This window comes from Pongo pygmaeus, chromosome 14, assembly GCF_028885625.2.
Source record: "Pongo pygmaeus isolate AG05252 chromosome 14, NHGRI_mPonPyg2-v2.0_pri, whole genome shotgun sequence".
NCBI classification, from domain to species: Eukaryota; Metazoa; Chordata; class Mammalia; order Primates; family Hominidae; genus Pongo; species Pongo pygmaeus.
Window position 1 is genome coordinate 86,713,711 of NC_072387.2, and position 24,752 is coordinate 86,738,462.

Consider the following 24,752-nt stretch of genomic DNA (forward strand, 5'->3'; position numbering starts at 1 on the left):
GCAATTCCACTACTGGGTGTATATCCAAAGGAAAAAAATCCGTATGTTGAAAAGATTCAGAACTCCCATGTTCACTGCTACACTATTCACAATAGCCAAGATGTGGAATCAACCTACGTTTCCATGAGCAGATGAATGGATAAAGACAATGTGATATATATACGCAATGAAATACCATTTAGTGATTAAAAAAGAGTAAAATTCTGTCATTTGCAGCAACGTGGATGAGCTTGGAGGACATTATCTTAAGTTAAAGAAGCCAGGCAAAGAAAGATGAATATGGCATGTTTTTACTCATATGTGGAAGCTAAAAAAGTTGATCTCATAAAAGTAGAGAGTAGAAGAGTTGTTGAAGAGTAGCCAGAGGTTGGCTAATAGATGCAAAATCAGAGCTAGAAAGTAGGAGTAAGTTTGAGTGTTATATAGCACCACAGGGTGACTATCATAAACAACAATGTATTATACAACTTCAAACAGGTAGAAGAGAGGATTTTGAATGGTCTCATGACAAAGAAATGATAAAGTGATAAATGTCTGAGGTGATAAATAATGCTAATTATCCTGATTTGATCATTACACATTGCAAACATGTATCAAAATATCATATTATACCCCATGTATATGTACAATTATTGTGAATTAAATATATAGCAAATATCTTAAAATAAAATGAAATAAATATAACAAACCTAGAGCAAAAATGGTCAGGAAAAAAGTAAAAGCACAAATTACCAATACGAGAAATAAGAAAGGAGACATCACTACAGATGCTGCCCATAAATTTGACAAATAAACTGGATAAATTCCTTGAAAAAATGTAACTTCTCAACATTAAACAACGGAAAAAAATGTAATATCTGAATAGTCTTCTATATATTGAAAAAAAACTGGATCCCTAATCACAACCTATCCACAAAGAAAACTGTAGACTCGGATGGCTTTGTTGGTGAATTCTTCCAAATACTTTAAAAATTCACTGGTAGTTCTTTCAAACATTATCAATGTTAGACTCTTTTAGACAATATAAAAAGAAGAAACATTTCCCAACTCATAAGACAAGCATAACTCTGATATCAAAATTTGAAGAGAACATTTCAAAATACAAAAATTTCAAACCAATATCTCTTATGAACATAGAAGCAAAAATACTGCACAGCCAAAAAGTAGAAACAAGCCAAATGCTCACCAACTAATGAATGTATAAAGTGTAGCACTTCCATATAAGAGAATGTTGTTTACCCATAAAAAAAGAATGAAGTACTGACTCATGCTACAACATGGATGAACCTTGAAAACATTATGCTAAGTGAAAGAAACAATGGCAACAAAAGGTCATAAATTGTATAATTTCATTTATATGTAATGTCTAGTTAGGCAAATTCATAAAAACAGGAAGTAGTAGTTGCCAGAAACTGATAGAAAGGAGAACAGAAACTGACTGCTAATAGCTTTGGGATTTATGGAGTGACAAAAATGTTTAGTTGTATGACTTTGTGAATATACTGGAAACCAATAAGTTGTATAAAAGGGTGAATTTATGGTATGTGAATTACCCCTATTTTTTTTAAAAAAAGAGAGAGCCATTTACCTACAAATAATTTTGTCTAACAACATGTGGGAAGAATAAATACATAATCAACATAATTCAATATAATAACAGAACAAAAGAAACAAAACATATGATCACTTCAATAGAAACAGAAAAAGTATTTTTAAAACTCAACAACCACTAGTGATGAAACTCCTTGGTGAACCAGGAACAGATTTTACTTAATCTAATACAGATTATCTACAAAAAACCTACTTTTAACAGTATATTCAACTATACTGAATGTTGAAAAATTAAGTATTTCCACTTAAGCATAGGAGGAAAATGCAAGGATTTGTACTATCACCACTTCTGTTAACACAATATTGAAGGTCAGTAAGTGACGCAAATGAAATAAAAGTCATAATGATTAAAAATTAAAAGCAAAGCATTTTTTATTTGTAGATAATTATATTTATAGAAAATACAAAATAATCCACAAATAAAGAATTAACAAGTGAATTATCAAGGTCACTCAATACAAGACCAACTTTTAAAAATCAATATATGAAGCACCTTATGTAAACTGAAACTTTTCCACAGAAGCCAGACTCATTCTGTGTAATTAATGTAATGATACTCCTATCATGTTCAAGCATCAATGAATAAATTAGGGAGGAATAGTTATCTCATTACTAAGTAGAAAACTTTTATTTACTTAACCTAGCCGGCTAATTAGTAATAAAGAGATTTTAACAGTTCAACTTGATTTAGGGGAGAGATGAAAACAGATTTCTTATATATAGCTTCAGTCTCTTGATCTTATTTGGAAGTCTTCACATGGGGGGAGCACTATAAATAAAGCTACCTTGGCAATGGGCAGAGAAGCAGAAGGAAAAAGAAAAGAGGGTAGGGGAGGGTAGGGGAATATGGAAGGGAGTATGAGTGAGGGAAGGAGAAGTCTCTGAAAAGTTGTGACTATAGACCCTGCCTCATGCATATTTGTACTCTAAGTAAACATAGCCTAGGTAGGCCAGGGAAACTCAAGCCTTGAAGCAATTGTAAAACTGTAACACTTTTCTAATGATATCATGAATGCAATCTATTCATCCCAGGCCTCAGAGAACTACAAGAGGAATGAGAGCAAGCAAATAACTACGAACACAGAGATACAAGGCACTCTGAGTGAGAACAGCAGAACTAGGCAACAGAAAGACACCCAAATAGACTTCAGATGGTGAGATTTTCGGAAAGATTGTAACAAGAATATGCGTATCGAATTTAAAGAAATAAGACTATCATTAAAATATCTGCAGGGAATGGGGAACAACCAAGCACATTTGAAAAAAAATCAAACCAGACATGAAAAATAACTGACGCTACAGACTCCATAGGTGGATTTAAGTGTACAGGACACAGCTGAATAGAAAATTTAAGATCTAGAAAACAGATCAGAAAAAAAATCTGGAATTCTTCACAGAAACATAAAAAGGCTAAAAATATATCCCTGAGACCTTTTCAAATCTGAAACTTCCTCCTTCCCCCACCCAAAGAGACAGCCCTTACTCTATCCAAGTATGCACTTCCTCTCATACACCAGATCTCATTTCATTCACCATCCTTGAGATTTTGCTCAACCATACATCCCTCTCTTTGTTTACCCTTTATGCTTTTTTTTCTGTGGTTTCTAACCTTAGAGGACTACTGTCATTCTCCAATTCAAAAGGGAAAAAAAGTTTAAGTAATCCTCTATCCCTCTTCATCACTAAATTTCTTGAAGAAAAAAATGGTCCTGGCCTAGGCAACACAGCAAGACCCCATCTCTACTAAAAAAAAAAAAAAAATCAGCCAAGCACGGTGGCATGTGCCTGCAGTCCCAGCTACTCAGATGGCTGAGGTGGGAAGATCGCTTTGGTCCAGGAGTTAGAGGCTGCACTGAGCTATGGTCATGCCACCGCACTCCAGCCTGGACGACAAAGTGAGACCCTGTCTCAAAAAAAAAAAAAAAAAATCTTCATTGTATTGAACTTTTTTAACACCTTACTATCAAACTCATGCAAGTCTATGAGACTTCTCAATACCACAAACTTTCTAGTAGCCAATTCAACTGCCCATCTTCAGTCTTTATCCTTCACATTCTCCCACATACGATAACTACCAAACAGTGCCTACTTCTTTATATCCATGCCCCCTGTCCCACCAGCTTCTAGAACCTCTACTTTAGTGTTCCTTCCACCTCTGATGGTGGTTCCTTCTCAGTCTTCTTTACTGGCTCCTTTTTCTTCCTTTTCCTGTCCCATAAGTCTTTACTACATATATCACTTCTAATGTGGGCTATCTGCTCATGTTCTATATTCACTTTTATACTGGTTACAAACCTTGTTCAATAAGCTGTAACAACCCTAAACAATAATAGCTATTGGAGTTACTGAACATCATTAGACTGCTGGTCTAAAGTCAGTTAAGTTCTCTATCAAGGTACATCTACCATAAAAATCTAGAACCTTTCCAGCTACTTCAAAATCCCTTCCTTACCCATCAACTCAGAGCAGAGACTCTAACCATCTATTTAACCGATAAAATAGAGACACCATTACAAATGTACTCCCTTTACTTTTCTTCCACCCACCTTGAAATGATCGCTAACCCAGGGCCTTACTCTATTAATTACTCCCATTCTCTCCCTCTTTTTTACTATCCCTGCCCTTTTCCTTCAGCCTGCTATGTCAAGATAGGTTAAGAGTACAGAATTTAGAAACAAATGACTTGGGTTCAAATACAGGCTCTGTCATTTACCAGCACTGTGATCTTGGCATTACTTTAACCTCTCTGTGCTTCAGTTCTCTCATCCATACAATAGGGTGAAAACAGTACCTACCCCATTGGATGATGACACACTTAGAATTATGCCTGGTATTTAGTAAGTGCTAAACACATTTTTATTATTATTCCCACGCCAAATTCAAATGTCTACCTTGGTTTGGGTTTCCCCAGAAGCAGACCTCAATTCAAGAATTCAACTGCAGTAGTTATTTTGAGAGGTGATCCCAGGAAAAGCACCAGTAGGGAAAACAAAAGTAAAACAGGGAAAAGAAGGAAGTAAAGAAAGGACATATTATGAAGCCAGTTACCCTGATGGGGAACTAGGGCCTGAACCAGTGGAGAACTCTGGTAGACAGCAGAAAACATGGCTCAGGTATCCTAAATGCAGGTGAGACAAAGGTATTTATCTACCAAATCCCCATCCATCACTGGTGGAAAGTTTTTCTGAAGGCATTAACTCTCTAGGGTGTGTGAGCTGCCCTGCACACAGGCCAAGTGTGTTTCTTTTCAGGCTGATAGTCATAGATGTTTGCAGAAGACAGTATGCAAATGGATGCCAAAGGCATATGGCTAGGACACTAAGAACATCTGCTATAGGTATCTAATCCAAAAGACAAATTAATTATTTGTCTCCTTCCTTAAGCTACTGCTTTCCTTCTTTCCCTTTAAACATTATTAAACACTATTTCTAAATAACTCCCATGTCCAGCCTCACTTTCCCACTGAAATGTGACTTCTCCTTGCCTCCTGAAAAAAGGAGGTGAAGTGAGTGGGTGTTGGCTCATTATAATTTCTTACTGCCAACCTCAAGAACCTATCTCAGACTTCAGTTTCACTGGCCTAAAGGAAAAGAGGCAGTTTGTGAGTGACAGTATGTTCACGAGGAGATTATGAATATACTGAACATAATGTATCTGAACAGGACTGAGAGAATCCTAGCAGTAGACTTTTCAAAACACAGGCTAGAGCTTAAGAAAAGAGGTTTTACCTAAAAACCACAGACCAGGAAGTCAAATGCATATCTGAAATCATAAGCCTGAGACAACCAAAGAAGAAAGTTCAGAGAGAAGAATCCCAAGAACAGACTCTTGAGAAACTAGCTCTTCCTCCCTATCTAGATGAAAGTCATTATTATATTTGCACTTGAGATCTAGTCACCTGCTAAATATATCATTAAATCCACTTTATTCCATCTTCCCATTGTCTTTTCTCAGCATTTATTTTCACTTGTCAGAATTACTGCAACTGCCTCTTTAAAGGTAGCCCTGCTTTGCAGATCTGCTCCTTTTCATTCATCCTCTATAATGCTACTAGAGATTATCTTTATAAATTGAAAGTTTAACTCTACCATTACATTGCTTAAAAACCTATGATTGGCTGGGTGCACTGGCTCACGCGTGTAATCTCAGTACTTTGGGAGGTCAAGGTGGGCAAATCACGAGGTCAAGAGATGAAGACCATCCTGGCCAAGATGGTGAAATCCCATCTCTACTAAAAATACAAAAATTAGCTGGGCATGGTGGTGGGCGCCTGTAGTCTCAGCTATGCAGAAGGCTGAGGCAGAAGAATCTCTTGAACTCAGGAGGCGGAGGCTGCAGTAAACCAAGATCGCCCCACTGCACTCCAGCCTGGCAACAGTGAGACTCCGTCTCAAAAAAAAAAAAAAAAAGAAAACAAACAAAAAAATACCCTATGATTGTTTCATACTATTTTCAAATAAAGAAATACATGGAACATAATAACCTAGTCCTAACATATCTTTCTAGTCATATCTCCTACCTCCTCATATTTATCCACCCCGCTCCCTACATTGTAGTTATTTCCAACATTTCTGTTCTGCACTTCTTTGATTCCCTGAATTCACAATGTAGCTCCAGCAACGATTACCACCTACTCAGGGGTCAGCAAACTATAGTCTACATGCCAAAAACGGCTTCCTGTCTTTGTAAATAAAGTTATATCGGAACACAGCCATGCTTATCCATTTATATATATTGTCTGTGGTTGCTTTCAAACTAAAGAACAGAGCTGCATAGCTGCAACAGAGACTCTATGGCCCATAAAGTCTGTTATTCACTATCTGGTCATATAAATATGTCATATATATGATCATAGACACATATGATATCAAACAGTATCATATATATATATATAATTGGATTCCCAGAAGGAAATAAGAAATTGAGTCTGAAATAATATTTGAGGAAATAAAGGCCAAAATTTGCAAGTTAAATAAAAATTAACATCACACAGATCTAACAAACTGAATGGATACCAAGCAGGATACACACACACAGAGACACAGACGCACGCACGCACACACACACACACACATACACACACACCATATTTAGGTACAATACCGTCAAGCTGCTAAAAATCAATAAAAGGGAAAATCTTTTTTAAAAGCCAGATAAGAGAGTTCTGGTTCCAGTACATTGGCATAAACCCCAAAACGGCCTGTTTTCCCCACTGTTTACAACTACTTTGGGCAAAATTTTTAAAAGACCAAAAAAAGTACTCAGGACTCTGAAAAACAAATAAAAGCAAATTCTGGAGGGGAGTCAAAACTTGGAAAAGTGATTCACAGAAGAGTAAATTTCCCAGTTTGGTTGTTTTTCTCCTTTCACTAACAGCTTTGCCTGAAGGCCAGGAAGAGATCACTGCATTACAGGGCTACAACCCAGAAGTGAAAACTCCAAGTTAAAACTCTTTCTGGCCAGAGGAACTGAGAAAAGAAACTGATATGATGGAAAATGTGCAGGAAGTCCTGAAAAAGAGAAAGACACAGAAAGGGATCCCCTAAGCAACAAAAAACACAACATCCTCCAGAGAATTATAATAAACCCCAGAGTTTACAAAATATAACATTAACCATGTCCAAGATACAATCCCAAATTCTCACAATGCAAAACATAAGAAAAATGTGAACAACTTCAAGGGAAGAGACAATCAAAAGATGCCAACCCTAAGACGATGCACATGTTGTAATTATCCAACAATGACTGGAAGGCAACCACTATAAATATGCTACATCGAGGAAAGACAAGGACAATGGAATGGAATGGAAAGAGGTTCTCGGCAGGGAAAGAGAAGTTTTGTTTGTTTGTTTTTTAAAAAAGAACCAAACGTAAATGTTAAAAGTGAAATAAACAATACATAAAAAGTTCACGGGTTGGGCTCAAAAAGAAAACGGAGATGAGAGAAAACAGTCTGTGAACCTGAACGTGTATCAATAAAAATAACCTAATCTGAAAAACAGAGAAAAAAATTGATAGGAGACTGAACAGTTAGAGACCTGTGAAACAATCTCAAAAGTTTTATCATAATTGCCACTAGAATTTTGTAAGGTCAGAAGAAAGACACAATGGTACAAAACATTCTAAACTTAGTGAAAGCCAAAAATTTACCGATTTGAGCAGCTCAGTACTCTCCAAAGAGGATAAACTTAAAGAAAATGACTAGACACACATCAAATTAAGCTGCTGAAAACCAAAAACAAAGAAAAAATTTTTGAAAGCAGCTAGAAAAAAATTACACACCACACAGAGGGGAATAAGGTTTACATTACAAAGATTTTTCACCAGAAATCAGAGAAGTGAAAAGACAGCTAAATGGCATCATTAAGGTGCTCAAGGAAGCAAGCATCTACTCAGAATTATATATCCACCTAAAATATCCTTTAGGAATGAAAGTAAAATAAATACATTCTCAAAGAAAAACAAAGAGAATGTATCCCCAGCAGACTGATCTGCTAGAAAAGCTAAGGTCAACATTAGGCTGAAAGGAAATGCTGCATCTTCAGGAATGAAGAAAGAGCAATAGAAATAATAAATATATAGGAAAACACAAAATACTAGATTTTTCCTTTAAGTTCTATAAAGTACACATGACTGTTGACAACAAAAACTATAACATTGTTTGGTGATGTTTGCCAAGTATAGTATGCATGACAACTATAACATAAAGGTCTCTGGGGGAGGGGAGAATAAAAGGATCTGTATGGTTGCAAGGTTTCTGTGTTTTAAGTGAATTAGTATAATAATAACCCTAAGTAGCCTGTAAAAAGTTAGGTATGCATACTGTAATCCCTCGGGCATAAAAAAAGTAAATACAAAGAGATATCGCTGAAAAGACCAACAGAGCAACTAAAATGAAATACTAAAAAATAATCCCAAAGAAGGCAGAAAAGGAGGAAGAAAGGAACAAAAAAAGAGAAACAGAAGACAATAAAGTGGCAGACCTCTCACTGTTGATATGGTAAATATGTCAATAATTAATCATATTAAATATTAATGATCTAAACACTCCAATTGAAAGGCAAAGATTGACAGTGGATTTCTTTTTTTAAGGGCAAGGTTCTATACTAGTTGCCTAAGAGGAGAAACTTTAAATATAAAAACATAAACATCCAAACAACACTTATCATTCAACTTTAACTGGTATTTATAGAACTTCATGTCCAAAGATGACCAAACACATTCTTTTCAAGTGTGTATAATACAATCATCAAGACAGAACATATCCTGGGCAATAAAACAAATCTCAATAAATGTTAAAGATCAAAATCATACAAGGTTTATATTAGAAAGTAATAACAATAATACATTAATATGTAAGAAAACACCATATCTGAAAGTTATAATAATTTTAAACAATAAATTGGAAAATAATTTGAACTAAATGACAAATATATAGCAGTCAAAATTTGTGGGATGTAACTAAAGCACAGCCCAGATAAAAATTCATAGCTTTAAATACTTATATTGGAAGAAAAATTTAAAATCAATGGCCTAGGATTCCATCTTAAGAAATTAGAACAGCAAAGTAAACTTAAAGAAAGTAGAAAGAAATAAATTACAATGATGATGGAAAAGCCAATGAAATAGAAAACAGATCAATAATAGAGAAAATTAAGAAAGCCAAAAGTTGGTTCTTTGGACCACATACAAAGAAATGAATCTAGAAACAAACCTTACACCCTTCACAAAAATTAACTCAAAATGGAAAACGGACTTTATATGTAAAATGCAAAACTATAAAACTCTTAGAAAATAACACAGGAGAAAACCTAGATGACTTTTTAGCTACAACACCAAGGTACAATCCATTAAAGAAATAATTAATAAGCTGAATACGAAAATTAAAAAACCTCTGCTCTGCAAAAGACAATGCCAAGAGAATGAGAAGACAAGGCACAGATTGGAAGAAAATATTTGCAAAAGACACATCTGATAAAGAACTGTTTTCCAAAATACCAAGAACTTTTTTCCCCATCTCCTCAGTTATACCCTCACAGAATACCAAGAACTCTCAAAACTCTAACAATAAGAAAACAACTCAAAGATGGGGCAAAGACCTTAACAGACACCTCCCTGAACAAGATATATGGATGGCAAATAAGCATATGAAAAGATGCTCCACATCATATGTCATCAGAGAAATGAAAAAAAAAACGAGATTCTACTACACACCTATCAGAATGGCCAAAATCCAGAACATAGACAACATCAAATGTTGGCGAGGCTTTAATGCAACAGGAACTCTCATTTATTGCTGGTGGAAATGAAAAATGAAACAGCCACTTTGTAAGACAGTTTGGTGATTTCCTACAAAAACTAAACCTACTCTTAGCACGTGATCCCAAAATCACTCTTTTTGGTATTAACCCAAAGGAGCTGAAAACATGTCCACTAGATTTAGCCATTCCCCAATGTATATGTACTTCAAAACATCGTGCTGTACATTATAAAAACATACAATGTCATTTGTCAATTTCTAAAAAAGAAAATGTATGTCCACACAAAAACCTGCACACAGATGTTTATAGCAGCTTTATCCATAATTGCCAAAACTTGGAAGCAACCCAATTGTCCTTCAAATTCATCAAATTGTAGGTGAACAGACAAATTCTGGTACATCTACATGGTGGATTATTCAGTGGTAAGAAATGAGCTATCAAGTCGCATACACGAAAAAAGAATGAACCTAAATGCACATTACCAAGTGAAGGAAACCAACCTGAAAAGGCCACATACTGTATGATTTCAACTATATGACATTCTGGAAAAGGCAAAACTATGGAGACAGTAAATGATTACCTGGGGTTGAGTGGCAGAGAAACAGGAATAGGTGGAGCACAGATGATATTGAGGGCAGTGAAAATATTCTGTATGATACTACAGTGATAAATACATGTCATTATACATTTTTCTGAACCAAAAAATGTATAACACCAAGAGTGAACCTAATGTAAATTCTGGACTTGAGAGTGATTATGATGTGTCAGTGGAGGCTAAACAATGGCCACAAAAATGCCACTCTGGTGGGGGATGTTGATATGGATGAGGCTATGCATGACTGGGGGAAAGGGATAGATGGAAAATCTCTGTACCTTCTTCTCAATTTTGCTATGAACTTAAAACTGTTCTTAAAAAAATATTTTTTTTTAAAAAAGGAGGGAGTTATTATCATAGATCTCATAGACCTTAAAGGATAATAAAAGAATGCTATGGATAACTTCATGCTAAAAACTTCAACAACTTAGATGAAATGAATGAATTTCTCCAAAAAAATACAAGTTACCAAAATTGACATGAATAATAACAGAAAATCTGAATAACCCTCTAACTATTAAAGAAAGTGAGTTTGTCAAAAGCTTCCCCAAAATAAAATTCCAGGACCAGATGGTGCCACTGGTGAACTCTATCAAACATTCAAGAAGAAATAACAACAATCTTACGCAAACATTTTAAAAATTGGGTAGGACCGGGTAGGGTAGGATTACTATGTAACTCACTTTATGAGACAAGGATAACTAATTCTAAAGCCTGACAGGATTAGCAAGAAAAAAGAAAAAAAACTGATTACAGACCAATATCCCTCATGAATATAAACCTGAAATTTCTTAGCATAATACCAGCAAATCAAATTCAGCAATACATACCAAATATGATGGTTTTATCCCAGGAATGCAAAGTTGATTTAACATTCAAAAATTAATTAATGTAATTCAATTTTCCTTTTGTTCTCTTACTATATGATCATTTTAACAGGTAGAGGAAAAGCATCTGACAAAACTCAATACACATTTATAATTAAAAACTATCATCAAGCCGGGCGCGATGGCTCACGCCTGTAATCCCAGCACTTTCAGAGTCTGAGGCAGGTGGATCACCTGAGGTCAGGAGTTCAAGACCAGAGTGGCCAACATGGTGAAATCTCGTCTCTACTAAAAATACAAAAATTAGTCAGGCATGGTGGCGTATGCCTGTAATCCCAGCTACTCAGGAAGCTGAGGCAGGAGACTTGCTAGATCCTGGGAAGCAGAGGCTGCAGTGAGCCGAGATTATACCACTGCACTCCAGCCTGGGCAACAGAGCGAGGCTCTGTCTCAAAAAAAAAAAAAAAAAAAATTAAAATATAAAAAATAAAAACTATCAGCAAAGTAGGAATACTAGGGAATATCTTCAAATTGATAGAGGCCATTGAAATACCTACAGCTGATATCATACTTAATGATTAAAAAAACTGTAAGATTAATTTGTAGTTGTTTTTCTCTCAGATTAAAAACAAGGAAGAATTAGGTAATTGGAATAAAGTAGGGGCTGAGGGGTAGGGAATCTAGAGATCAGAAAGAAAGACAATATGATTATTTACACAGAACATCCCAGGGAATTTACAAAACTATTAAAATTAATAAATGAGCTTAACAAGATGAGATACAAGGTTAACATTCAAAAGCAACTGTATTGTTATATATTCATATCAAACAACTGAAAAATAGGAAAAACTAAACTAGTTACAGTAGCACTAAAAACCATAAAATGCCCCAATCAACCGGTTCATTCAGGCTGCCCCCAAGAATGATCCATCACCTAGGGCCATCACCTATTGCCAAAGGCAATGCCTATACTGGAACTAGGCAAGAGTCTGTAGCCAACCAATGTTCCCAGCAGTTGTGGGGGAATTTTGAGCACATCAGTGCTAGGCAGGGGCTGTGGGTTCCACAATACAGGATTCACTATATTTCGCCTATTATACAATTAGGATTCACTTGCTTCAAATAAATCATGGAAAAAGTTCCTCCAGAATTCTGGTGAGTGTCATTTCCTGGAGAAACTTTCCAGAGGAAGGAAAGTGGGTCAAACCACAGCCTCAGTCACTACAGACGGTAAAACTGATATCAACAACTCTTCTCTACTAGCCATTCTAGATTCCTTTAATCTATGGCTAGTATTTCTATTGGTCCAGGTGGCTGACTTCAAGGGGTGGTCACTGGGCCTTTCTCATGTCCATTTACCACAAACACTGGACAAGGAAGTACCAAGAGACACCTATAGATCACCTGTGTGCCAAACCTCCATGCTCCATTGTGGAACACAGCCCTACCTCCTCCACATGAACAAGGACATTAGCCCTGTCCAAATGGTGACTTCTTTGTTTTTGAGACAGAGTCTTGCTCTGTTGCCCAGGCTGGAGTGCAGTGGCGCAATCTCGGCTCACTGCAACCTCCACATCCCAGGTTCAAGCAGTTCTCCTGACTCAGCCTCCCAATTAGCTGGGATTACAAGCATGCACCACCACAAGCTAGGATTACAAGCACGCGCCAACACGCCTGGCTAATTGTTTTGTATTTGTAGTAAAGACTGGGTCTCATCACGTTGGCTGGGCTGGTTTCGAACTCCTGACCTCATGTGATCCACTCGCCTCAGCCTCCCAAAGTGCTGGGATCACAGGCGTGAGCCATGGTGCCCGGCCTGGTGACTTCTTTATTTAGAAAAGGGGCCCCAAATCCTAGTGGCAGCTGTACTTTAAAGTATAACAGGATTCTCATAGCGCCCTCTGTTGGAAATGTTTCTCTTCTGAGAACCATGATCTTTTAACCCCTTGCCATCAGAGCTATGGAGATGGGAAGCAGAAAACTGCCCAGGTGATTCACAGAGTGATGCTATGCAGAGCCACTCCACTCTCATGTGTTCTTCCTACTGGGAACACTGGAGAATGGACACCTCACCCTTGCAGGGTATCATGCCCAAGCTCCAGGATCTCATCATCAGTTGTGCCATCAAAGGACTGTTTTACTGCTCTATCAAGTCATCAGCTTCTGGATGGTGTGGTGCAAGATGGGACAAATGATTCTCCTATTCTATAAAAGTGGGTCCCGGCTGGGTGCGGTGGCTCACGCCTGTAATCCCAGCACTTTGGGAGGCTGAGGTGGCCGGATCATGAGGTCAGGAGTTAGAGACCATCCTGGCCCACATGAAACCCCGTCTCTACTAAAAACACAAAAATTAGCTGGGTGTGATGTACGCCTATAGTCCCAGCAACTTAGGAGGCTGAGCGAGGAGAATTGCTTGAACCCAGGAGGCAGAGGTTGCAGTCAGCTGAGATCACGCCACTGCACTCCAGCTTGGGCGACAGAGCAAGACTCCATCTCAAAACATAAAATAAAATAAAATAAATAAAAGTGGGTCCCTTAGTCTGAAATGATCCCTGTACTAGAGGATCAAACATCCTGCAAGCCCTCAAACAGTAGTCCTGGGTGAGACCCTGCTGGAAAGACAAATTTAGACCCAGAATATGTCTCAAATCCAATCAAAATGAATCATGGTTCTTTCCACAGTACAAGGACTGGTTGGCCTGCTTGAAGGATGATTGATCTCTGCGACTGTCAGGCTGGATATTCAGCAGCAGCAGTTGCTAGATCAGCACTGGTGAATGAAAACCCTTTTACTGGGCCCATGCACAGCCATCATCGGTAATTTTTCCATGCACTCACAGGCCAAAAGAAATACCAAACCATAGTGTTTATTAAGTAGTTAGATCCAAATAATAAGAATACATGTCCTAACAAATGAGTAGACATTTGAAAGAATAACACATAAATTAGAAAAAAAATATTTTTATTTCCTTCTTAAAAACTATAAATACTGGGCCAGGAGCAGTGGCTCACGCCTGTAATCCCAGCACTTTGGGAGAACGAGGCAGGCGGATCACAAGGTGAGGAGTTTGAGACCAGCCTGACCAATATGGTGAAACCCCGCCTCTAGTAAAAATACAAAAATCAGCCAGATGTGGCGGTACACGCCTGTAATCCCAGCTACTCAGGAGACTGAGGTAGGAGAATCACTTGAACCCAGCAGGCGGAGGTTGCAGTGAGCCGAGATCATGCCACTGCACTCCAGCCTGGGTGACAGAGCGAGACTCTGTCTCAAAACAAACAAACAAACAAAAACTTCAATTACTTGATAATACGACATGTGTGCCTGTTAGACACAGAACAACTTCTCAAACTTGGAATCAGAGTGAACACGCCACCCTCCTTTCCTCTTCCACACTGATTTTTGCGCAGTGCTTGATCTGTATCACAACTACTAAAAATCCAACGCTGCAAAAATATGACATCATCAAAAGAAATGTGGCATGAGCTAATGTCAAAACTGTGAACTACCTCGAGCTAGTAATTTGTGACAGATATTGCTGTGTTTCCTTTAAAATTCTGAAATATCCCATGGTATTCTTGTGTGTCCATGGTGGTGCTTTGGGGTGCCTTGGTGCATTTTGGGAGTGAGAGTGTGTGTGTGTGTGTGGGGGGGGGGGGTGCCTTGGTGCATTTTGGGAGTGAGTGTGTGTGTGTGTGTGTTTGTGTGTGTGTGTGTGTGTACAGTCCCTTCCTCCCTTCGCAGATCCAGCACCCCAAACTAGGTGTTCTTGTGACTTAACCCTAGTTGTTGGTTTGGTGATAGTACGGGAGAGAGGCGGAGCGGGGGGTAAGAGGGACAGCACAGTCTGCAAGCAACTACCTTCTAGCTAGTAGAAGAAGGCCACTTCTGCAGGCCCAGAGGGTTAAGAGGAATTTGGGGTTTCAGGGTTTTCAAGTGCACTCAGATGCCCCATCCTAAGGGTCAGGATTCCTTCCCAACCAGAACATTGACCTTAGCATAGCTGAGAGAGAATTCTACCCACCCTGGCGCTCTGCTACCCTTAAAATTAAGTTTTGGGTCGAAGCCTTAGATTTTTCCTCTTACTGTATATGTGTTTCTTTACATGCTGCTAAATAAATTTCCTTTTACATTTTTCCCCCAATTATCTTCCACCTTGCATCATCTTTCTCCAATCTATCAATGTTATTTACCAAAAGCCATCTGATGATAGTCCTCATAATTAATAATTTCTCTGAACTTCTCAAAAGCCTAGTGCACCCACCAGTGCATTCCCTTCGACAGGAATAGCATTCCAATTCACCAGCAGTGAAAGTTTTAAGTTGCACAGCTACAGTGCATGCCAAGCGTTATCAGTATTAGTGCTCCATCTAGCACCAAAATCGATTCTCATTGCCAGCCAGCCAGCCAATAATCCAGCTTCAAAACCTCACTGTAAAGTCTACTTTCTGAGAGCACTCCTGGCACCAACTGTTTTCGGTAGGAGGGTTCCCAGGAAACAGACTCTCAAATGCAGATGTGCACACCGGAAGTTTATTGGGGAGTGCCCTCCGAACCAACAACTGCGGGGCAGTGAAAGACGTAAGACTGAACAGAGGAAGGAGTTGATCTGCAATGCAGTCCCAGGAAGCCCTCAGCCAGACCCATGGGGGAGCTCTCCGGTGTTGGGATAGACTTCAAGGTTGGCTTGTCTTACAGCAAAAGCGCCAGGCATTTATATCCCTACACTGTATAGATATTAGATGTAAACTGCCCCTGAAGAGGAGGCATGACTTTGAGGGAGGCAACTCTTGGCTCAGGGCAATGCGTGGAGTGGGACTCAGCTGCAATCAGTTTTAGCTGCCAATATTCCCAAGAGCTAGGGGAACATGTGCCTGAAAGTGGGATCTGAAAGCCTAACCACAGCACCTGCCACACTACCACTGGACTATTACACCAATTTGGCTAATGAGGGAAGAGAATTAAGCATTTATGCTGCTTGATTAGGAGAAACTACATTTCACTGACAGTCAGTAAAGGCCAACTCTTCTTTGCAGAAGAGTACCAGCTAATAAATATAGAAGAAATAACAGAATTATTTTTTAATTCATCATTTTGCAACCCCTAATGAAATTATTGACTCAGACAAGGATTATCAAAGAATGCTAAAAGCATTAGGTAAAAGGCATTCACAATGTGCTCAAGTTTTTACCCTGTGATTACTTGCTCTTTACAAATGGAAAAAGCATACATTTACAGAGATGAAATCTAGTAGGTACCGTCTTACCCAAGTAATCAGATTTAACATATTAAATAGTGAGACAACCTCACAACCTCTGGATGGGATGCAACATGCAGTAACCAGCACCATATACAATATTCTTGCTAAAAAAATTTCTAACCAACACCTAATAAACCCTTAAGGTCTAACTTCCACTTACAGGAAATACAGATAGAAGACAGAAAGATGAACAATACCTGGGGGCCCTGCCCTTAAGGAGCTAGATTTATATGACATTCTAGAAAAGGTAAAATATTAGTGACAGAAAACTGATTTGCAGCGGTCAGTAACCAGGGGTAGGAGGGCCTGACGGAACTTTTTATTTGAAGTGATGGAAACAGTCTATACTTGACTGTGGTGATAGTTTCAGGATTCTTCAAATGAACATTTAAAGATGATGAATTTTATTGTATATAAATTAAACCTCAATTAACCTAACCCCTCCTCAGAAAACCTAAATGTTTAATCTGGTTTTTGAGAAAAAAGTGCGACTATTCTGTTGCTTTTTTAAACAAATATTTTAAAGGACAAAAGTATTTTTAGATTGACATTTTTATTTTCCTTTTAAGCCCAGAGGCAAGATTTTTCTCTTCTCTTGAGTTAGGAAACTAATTCATTTCACATTTCTACCTATCAGTATACCAACAGAGCATTTTTTGCCTTAACGTGTTTATACACTATACAGGATTCCATTGATATAACAGCTACATGAAGAAAACTACTACCTATGCACAAATACAGATGTACATGTACAGATTCAATCCCGCATTACTTCCTGACATATTCCTACAATAAATAACGTCTCTTCATAGCTTAAAACCATCAAGGGTGATCAGTGTCTACTGAATAAAATCTAATTCTTACCTCGGTCTTCAAGATGCCCCATCCTAGCCAAAGCCTCCATTTCCAGAATGAATTCCACTACTGTCCTTCATAACACCTGCATTCTAGCTCTAACAGAATTCCTCCTGTTACTTACATACAAACTGTGCTTTCCCATCTCTGCTGATGCTTTTGAGCCAGCCTAGAATGCCATGCCTTTGTCATAGTAGGTTATACTTTCTTGGTCATTTCATTTAACACTTCTATAAGTATCTGCCTTTGTATCTTGCACTTCCAGATAGACAGTAAACTCAAGTCTAGAATTTGTGTCTTATGAATTTGTGTCTTATAAATTTTTATAGGGCCAATGGTTAGTGTCAAATAATAATCCCTGAGCAAGCTGAGCATGGTGGCTCACACCCGTAATCCCAGCACTTTGGGAGGTGGAGGTGGGAGGATCACTTAAGCTCAGGAGTTCAAGACCAGCCTGGACAACATGGTGAGACCCTGTGTCTACAAAAAATAAAAAACAAGCCGGGCGTGGTGGTGCATGCCTGTAGTCCCAGCTACTGGAGGAAACTGAGGCAGGAAGATCACTTGAGCCCAAGAGGTTGAGGCTGCAGTGAACCATGTTCGCACCATTGCACTCCAGCCTGTCTCAAAATAAGTAAAATAAATAATCCCTGAACTTTTGCTAAAATGACTACTTAACCTCTTACAACCAAAATCCCATGCATCTGAAGGATGGACTCAAATACCATTTCTAACAAGAAAGAGATAAAGCAGCTGAAAGAACTAAGGGGGTTAAGTTTAGATTCCCCATTTTGGTCACAATCCCCTCTATTGTTTTCACTAACATTGTTCTTCTACGACTTCAGGACCCAGATACCCTGACTCCTCTTTATCTTCCAGTCTATCAGTTCCCTCTTGGCATCACTTTCCTTTTTACCATATAGTCATTGTCCCCAAAACCTTCCATTTCTTTTTTCTTTAACCCTAAATCAACTCAACTAGGTTTTCTCCATTTCTATTTTGTGTGGAAAAACATACAGTGCCATGCTGGCTGGAATTTAAAATGTGATTTTAATAATAACAACAGGTAACATTTCATGGGCACTTACCAGGTGCGGACATAATGTCCTTTTGATAACGCTACAAAGTTACAAGTAAAGAAACAAACTCTAATTAACTTGCCCAATTTAACACAAGTAGAAAAAGGTAGACGTGAACTAAGGGAGTCTACCTCCAGTGCTCTAACATTTAGCCACTGTGCTATGGTGCCTCCCAAGTGCATGGTTATACCACCATTCACATTCAGAACAGATCAAACATTCCTTTATACATTTCCTGTCCAACCCCTTTCCCCAAGAAAATGTTCCGATTTTGATTGGCCTCATTCATCCAAAAATATATCTATTCAGTCACTGGATAAATGAAAGAGTTATTCCCACATTCTACACAGTCATTGAGACCAAAAACAAAAGAGTAAGACATGATCCTTGCCTTCTCTTCAAGTCCCCAAACCCCTCATTCTCAGCAAAAAACCAAAAAACAAAAAACAGTAACTAATATTTCACAGCAGTCAACATGCCAAGCACATACATTGATTCATTTAATCTACAAAACAATTCATGTTAGTATTATGATCCCCATTCTACGTATTTAAAAAACTGAGGCATAGAAGTTATGTAACATACTCAAAGTTACACAGCTAGCAAATGACAAAACCAGGATGCAAAACCAGTCTAGCTGCTGTGCCCAAGCTCTTAACCACTTTGTTAGACTGTCATCAAAGTCACTGAGTCCATTAGGTTTGAAACTCTCAACTTCTCAACTGTACACCTAAAGCAAAGAGTAATTAATTCATTTGACATTGACTGATAACTCACTCATCATGTTTTTGTTTCTTGAACACAAGCTTGTTCCCATTTCAAGGCCTTTATAAACTCCCAGCACATTCTTCCTCTACATCTGCCTCCTCATCATTGCAATCCAATTTAAATGCCAACTCTCAAAGAGACATTTCCTGACCATGTTACCTAAAATAGCCCCACTACAAATTGCCCTATCACATGAAATAGGTTTTATTGCCTTCACGGTTACTTATTACTAAGTGAAATTATGAGTTGCCTATTTCTCCCATTGGAGTGGATTTTCCAAGACAGCAGAGACCTTGTCTATCTTGCTCACCGCTACATCTTCAGCATCTGCAATACTGCCTGGCACGGAGCAGGCACTTGATGTTTACAGAATTCATGCCAAAAAATGTGCTAGACATTGGGATTATCAAAACGAATAGGATATGATTCCTATCCTCAATAAACTCACAGTCTTTATATTTACAAGTACTCACCTCCACCCCTTCTATATTAACCGCTCCTTTTTTCAATGGCTAACCTCTCCACCTGTCACCTTAACTCTGTCCCTGAGACCCCTTTGACCTCTTCCTGTCCCTGAGATCCCTTTGATCTTTTCCTATCAATTATCCCCTCTCTCACTTCTTCACTCTGTCTCTCCATTTAGCCTCCCATATTTGCATATCCCACTCAACCTCCTATACTTGAATATCCTTCCCTCAACTTTGAAATCCCCTTGAGTTACCAAAAACACATTCCATTCACTCCTCACCACATCCCTCTATTCTGATCACTTCCTCAAAAGTTATCAATGACCTGAAAACGGTTCTCACTTTCTTCAACATTTACCACTTCTGTTCTTAATTTTGATTCCGTTTCCTTCACTGTCTCCTTTCTCTAACACCTTTAAACCTGATGCTCACTAGAGCGTCATTCTCTATTATTGCTCCATTCAGTCTCTCTAAAAGACATCATCATCTCCTTTAACTTGTGTCCCTATACAAATAATTCTATCATATATTCAGAGCCAAAACCCCAAGTCCACTTTCCCCAACATCTTTAATAAGAAATGTGATTTAATTCTTAATCAAATCATCAATAGAGTAGTTGCAGGCTACTTTTTGTAATAAAATAATGTGAACTTTAATAAACAATAATGTTGTGTTGAACAAGCATTAGCAGGAAATATCATAAAGTAAGGCTGATTTCCATGAGTAGTTCTTGAAATACTTGAACTAATTCATTACTTTTCATTGACAGCTTGTACAAAAATGGACCAAGAGCTAAAAAATCATTCACAAACGTTATGTGATTAATCTATGTTAATTTTGTCTAAAACCGTTAATATAGTTCTAGATACACAGAAATCATATTACACTAGTAGAAAGTCAAAACAGGAATATACCAGTCAAAAATTATTGCATAAGTCTGGAAACCATACACAAAATAAATTTAAATTCTTTGAGAGGAGTTTGTAAAGATGTTCCAGCGGTGCCATAATTTAGAGATTTACAGATCAAAATTATACCTAATTATCAGGGCAAACTGTCTCACGTAGTTTTGTTCTATTTTCAAAAACATTAGCAAGAAACAGACTTGTGCCATTCTGGCCTTCAGTTCAGATAGCAAAAAGTAGTTACACACGTTTACATCCATATGGTAAAACTACTGCTGTGCCCAATCCTGTAAACAATCACAGACATGAGAAAACTGGTTAACCTAGAAAAAGTGTGAACAAAGCTCCAGCTTTACAACTGTCTCCAACAGATAAGCCATGATACCTAGTGTTAAACTACAAATACCTGACTTACAGCCTCGTCCTTTTCATAACGGGAGAAAAAAGACATCTAACAATTGCCTAATAAATTGCACATTCAATAAATAACAGTAAACTCTTTCACTCATTTTGACAGTTTCCTACTATGTTTTCCCCATGTACTGCAAGAAGCTGTGGGAAAAAAAAAGATGAAGCCAACTCCCAATTACCACTGTCAAAGCTGGTGAAACAAGTCAGTCACCATCCTTCAGGGTATGCGGCATGTAAGGGCATGGAAAAGAAAACAATAGGAGAGCCCTCAGCAAAAAAAAAGCACCCACATTTTAAGAAAAAGAAAATGAAACTAACTGAACATCTCCATCAAGGAAGCTGAAGGTGCAGCCAACTCAAGTAAAAGAGAGAGATCTACACGCTATTCAGATTTTCTAGCTAGTGGCAATTGAACGCTGCACCAGGTGTCATATTCTGAAGTTCTGCAGTTTTCCCCTTTTCCCTACAAAACCCTCTTCTACTCTAAAGCCTGTAAGTAACAGAGGAAATCGAACAGAGGATGAAGAGAAATGGCCGATGGGACATCGGATCACAAGAGTAACTGCAACCTCATTTCTAGACCAAAAGGCCCGGTTATCAAAGTACAGCTCTAAAAATCTCTATCAGACACCTTTCGCATCTACATAGATCTCCATCTGCGTCCCTTGTTCATAAATCTTTTCAAAGCAAACCTCACGCCTATCCCTCGGGCCTGCCTATCCAAAACTCAACCCATCTATACCATGACTCCTCTTGGTGAAAGGCAGATTGAAGGGAGGTGGAAAGGGCTGGAAGGAATGTCATGGGAGAGGGGGCACGTGCAAATAACATTGCGGCAGAGACACTGAAAACGCCACTTCCCTTGCCACTCTTGCAATTCTCTTCGTGTATCATCTTCTTACCCTCTCTACCCATGCCACCTCCTACCTCAACGATACACACACGTGTCACAGCCGACCAGCACCGTCGCCTTTTCCAGCATCACAGGCTCCCCTACCACCCCTCACTATCCCCCAACATAGGCAGACAGACACACACACACACACAGACAGCAGAAACTGCAGCCACCGCACCCTCTTATCTCGGTAAGTGCTCCTACCAACCGACATCCAGAGCGGACTGAAAGCTCAATAAATGCGCAGGTACACACACGCAAGCACACACACACGCGGGTGCACGCGCGGCATGGGGCGCAAGGAAGGGCGGCATGGGGCGCAAGGAAGGGCACCCTGGGGACGCACCTGGAGGCTGGGTGTCCAGCGCTGCCGCCCCCCTGGTCCCTGTCATTGAGCGCAGCTGTATAAATCCTCCGGTAGCGGTCGGCCAGGGCCCGGCCTGACAGCAGCAGCTGGTAGTGACCCCGGGAGTCCGCGGCGGGTAGCCCCAGCCCCAGCCCCGCAGCAGCCACGGAGCCGTCGGGAACCGGCATGAACAGCGCCCCCGGCGCCGGGGAGGAAGAGAAGGTGGCAGCTGGGTAGAATCCGTCCCCGCCGAGCCCCGAGGAGGCGGCGGCGGGGGAGGCAGTCGCTGCGCACATCATCATCCTTGCCGCCGCCGCCGCCGCCTCCGCCTCGTCCCCGCGGGCCGGGCGGGCAGACACGCGCGCGCACACACAGCCCTTTTCCAACGACGACGGCTCCGGCGGCGGCCTCTGGCTCCCGCAGCAGGGAGACTACAAAGACAGCGACCTCCTTCTCCTCCTCCTTCTTCTCCTCCTCCCCCCCGCGCCGCCCTCGCCACTACTGGGGCCGCTCATCTAACCCCGCCACCCCGGGAGTGTGAGGAGGAGGCGGTGCCGCCACTGCCGCCGCCACCACCGCTACCACCGCCGGGGCTACCCGCAATGGGAAGCTGCCGGCCTCACAGAGCATGCGCCACTCCTCGCACATGCTCAGTAACTGCCGCCCCTTTTCCTCCCCACCCCCTCTCCGCCACCACTCCCTCCGCCTCGGGGCTTTGGGTTTGGGGCTGTTCGGTTGTGCGGAATCTGAAGTAGTCCACTTCTCCGGGTTTTACTGGCAGCTTGAAGAAGAGTAAGGAAAGTGCTGGGGAGGCTGTCAGCTACTGGCGTTCGACTTCAGGTTCCCTCCAGGTGGAAGAACGAGGACCAGAAAGCGAGAGGGAACGTGCCCATCGCCAGAGGAGGAGTGGCACGCTCTCCTGCTACCTCTTCTCCAAGGCTCTGCTGCCAACAGGAAGATTTACTGTGAATTGTGCTGGTTAATTCAGAGTTTAAGGCAGAGAAAACCATCCCAATTAGAAGTGCCTTTAGCGATCTTATTTTATATGGTTTTTGTCATTAGGATTTAAGCTTGTTTAACACAGCTTTTACTTACAAAGACAGGTAGTAACCTAGCACATTCTTTTTCGTGTGTGAAAGTAGAATTAACAGATAAGCTAGTATTCACAAGCCAGAGTCATTCCCAAATTCTTGTTCTCAACGGAGCAATAATATTTTTTAAATTACTCTTTTTTGTTGACTCCTCACTCACCTAAGAGTGCACTTTCATCTCTTGGCAGTGGTCATTTAATGGTTTATTTTTTTCTGCCCAAACTTACATTTTTAAAGATAATTCTTGAATACGATCTGAAACAATAATTGTGACTGAGACTGTATAGCATCTGAAAATGTCAGATCCATCACAGATCTTGTTGCTATCTATAAAAAAGTAACATTTGCTCAGTCCTTTGTTCCAAGCTAACCTACGAACCCCGTCTAAGTATATGCTCTAGAAATATACGTGCCAATGCACTTTGATTCCTACTACGTTTTATCCTTTGACTCTCAGTTTGAAGAGTTTCCTAATTTATAGTCCTGACAGAATAATTTATAAGTTCTGTCATCCCAGTACTGTATCTTTCATCTGTGTACTAGTTCTTATATCTGTGCCTCTTCTTCGGATGGCCTTCTCTTAAAATAAAATAAAATAAATTTTTTAAAATCCTCCTTAGTGTTTGAGAAGTGCAAACAACAAGGAATAGGAAAGTAAATTAATTCTAGTTTTAGGGTCGAAGGTTGCTGAAAGCAATGCATTTTTTCTGAAGCTTTAAATAATAGATGGATTTCATTTAGTTTTTTTGAAGATAATTAGCAGTGGGATAAACATAGGAACAAAGGACAGACGTGTGGAATCACAGTATTTTAGTACTGTAATTAGCCCTGTTAAGTTTTTGTATTTGTCTTGTTTCCTTACCTATCTTAAGTTCCTTCAGAGCTTGCTGCTTTTGTGTCTTCTTCAGCCACTTCAGGACTTTGCATGTAGTAGGTATCCAGTAAGTATTTATTAGGCTAAATTTCTATCCTAATGCTTCAGCACAGTTAAAGACCTCAGTGTTGACCAGGCAGCCTCTAACCCTGGAGTGAGAACCAAGACAATGGTGTAGAGGCAGCTAAATTCTAAGAATTCTAAGGCCTGACAGGTAAGCAATGAGAAGGCCAATTACTATTGCAAGACCTAGCAGGGTAGCTAAAAGGCTCTGAAATCAGACAGCCCAGGAATTGGATCCTGACTCTGCTACTTAATACTTGTCTGGCTTTGGGCAAATTATCTCCTCTGAATAATGCTCAAAAGAATACCCACTACATGAGATTGAGGGAGGACTTAAAGGATCTAGGATGTCCAGCTTGGCACATGAATTTTCAAAAATGGTGGCACATACTAAACAAAACACTGGGTTTTCCGTAGGGTAGCAATGGTGTCTGTTCAACCAT

At 39.5% G+C, this 24,752-nt stretch overlaps 2 protein-coding genes across 28 annotated transcripts in view; both read right to left on the reverse strand.

Annotated features, from left to right (window-relative positions):
* Positions 1 to 22,896, reverse strand: part of MYCBP2 (MYC binding protein 2) — a 275,983-nt gene extending 253,087 nt beyond the window's left edge. For all 27 annotated transcript variants that reach the window (XM_063650979.1, XM_063650974.1, XM_054446938.2 and 24 more), the window contains exon 1: positions 22,282 to 22,896. In XM_063650979.1, the coding sequence (XP_063507049.1) occupies positions 22,282 to 22,583 (302 nt within the window). In that variant the 5' untranslated portion in view covers positions 22,584 to 22,896. The remainder of the gene's footprint in view (positions 1 to 22,281) is intronic.
* LOC129011749 (uncharacterized) lies at positions 22,713 to 22,796 on the reverse strand. The gene has a single exon (XM_055019503.1). The coding sequence runs from the start codon at positions 22,794 to 22,796 to the stop codon at positions 22,713 to 22,715; it is 84 nt and encodes a 27-aa protein (XP_054875478.1).
* Positions 22,897 to 24,752: the final 1,856 nt, after the last annotated feature.

What these genes read in the sequence shown, in the direction of transcription:
- LOC129011749 (XM_055019503.1), bottom strand. Translation starts at nt 22,796, where the DNA reads ATGAGCGGCCCCAGTAGTGGCGAGGGCGGCGCGGGGGGGAGGAGGAGA.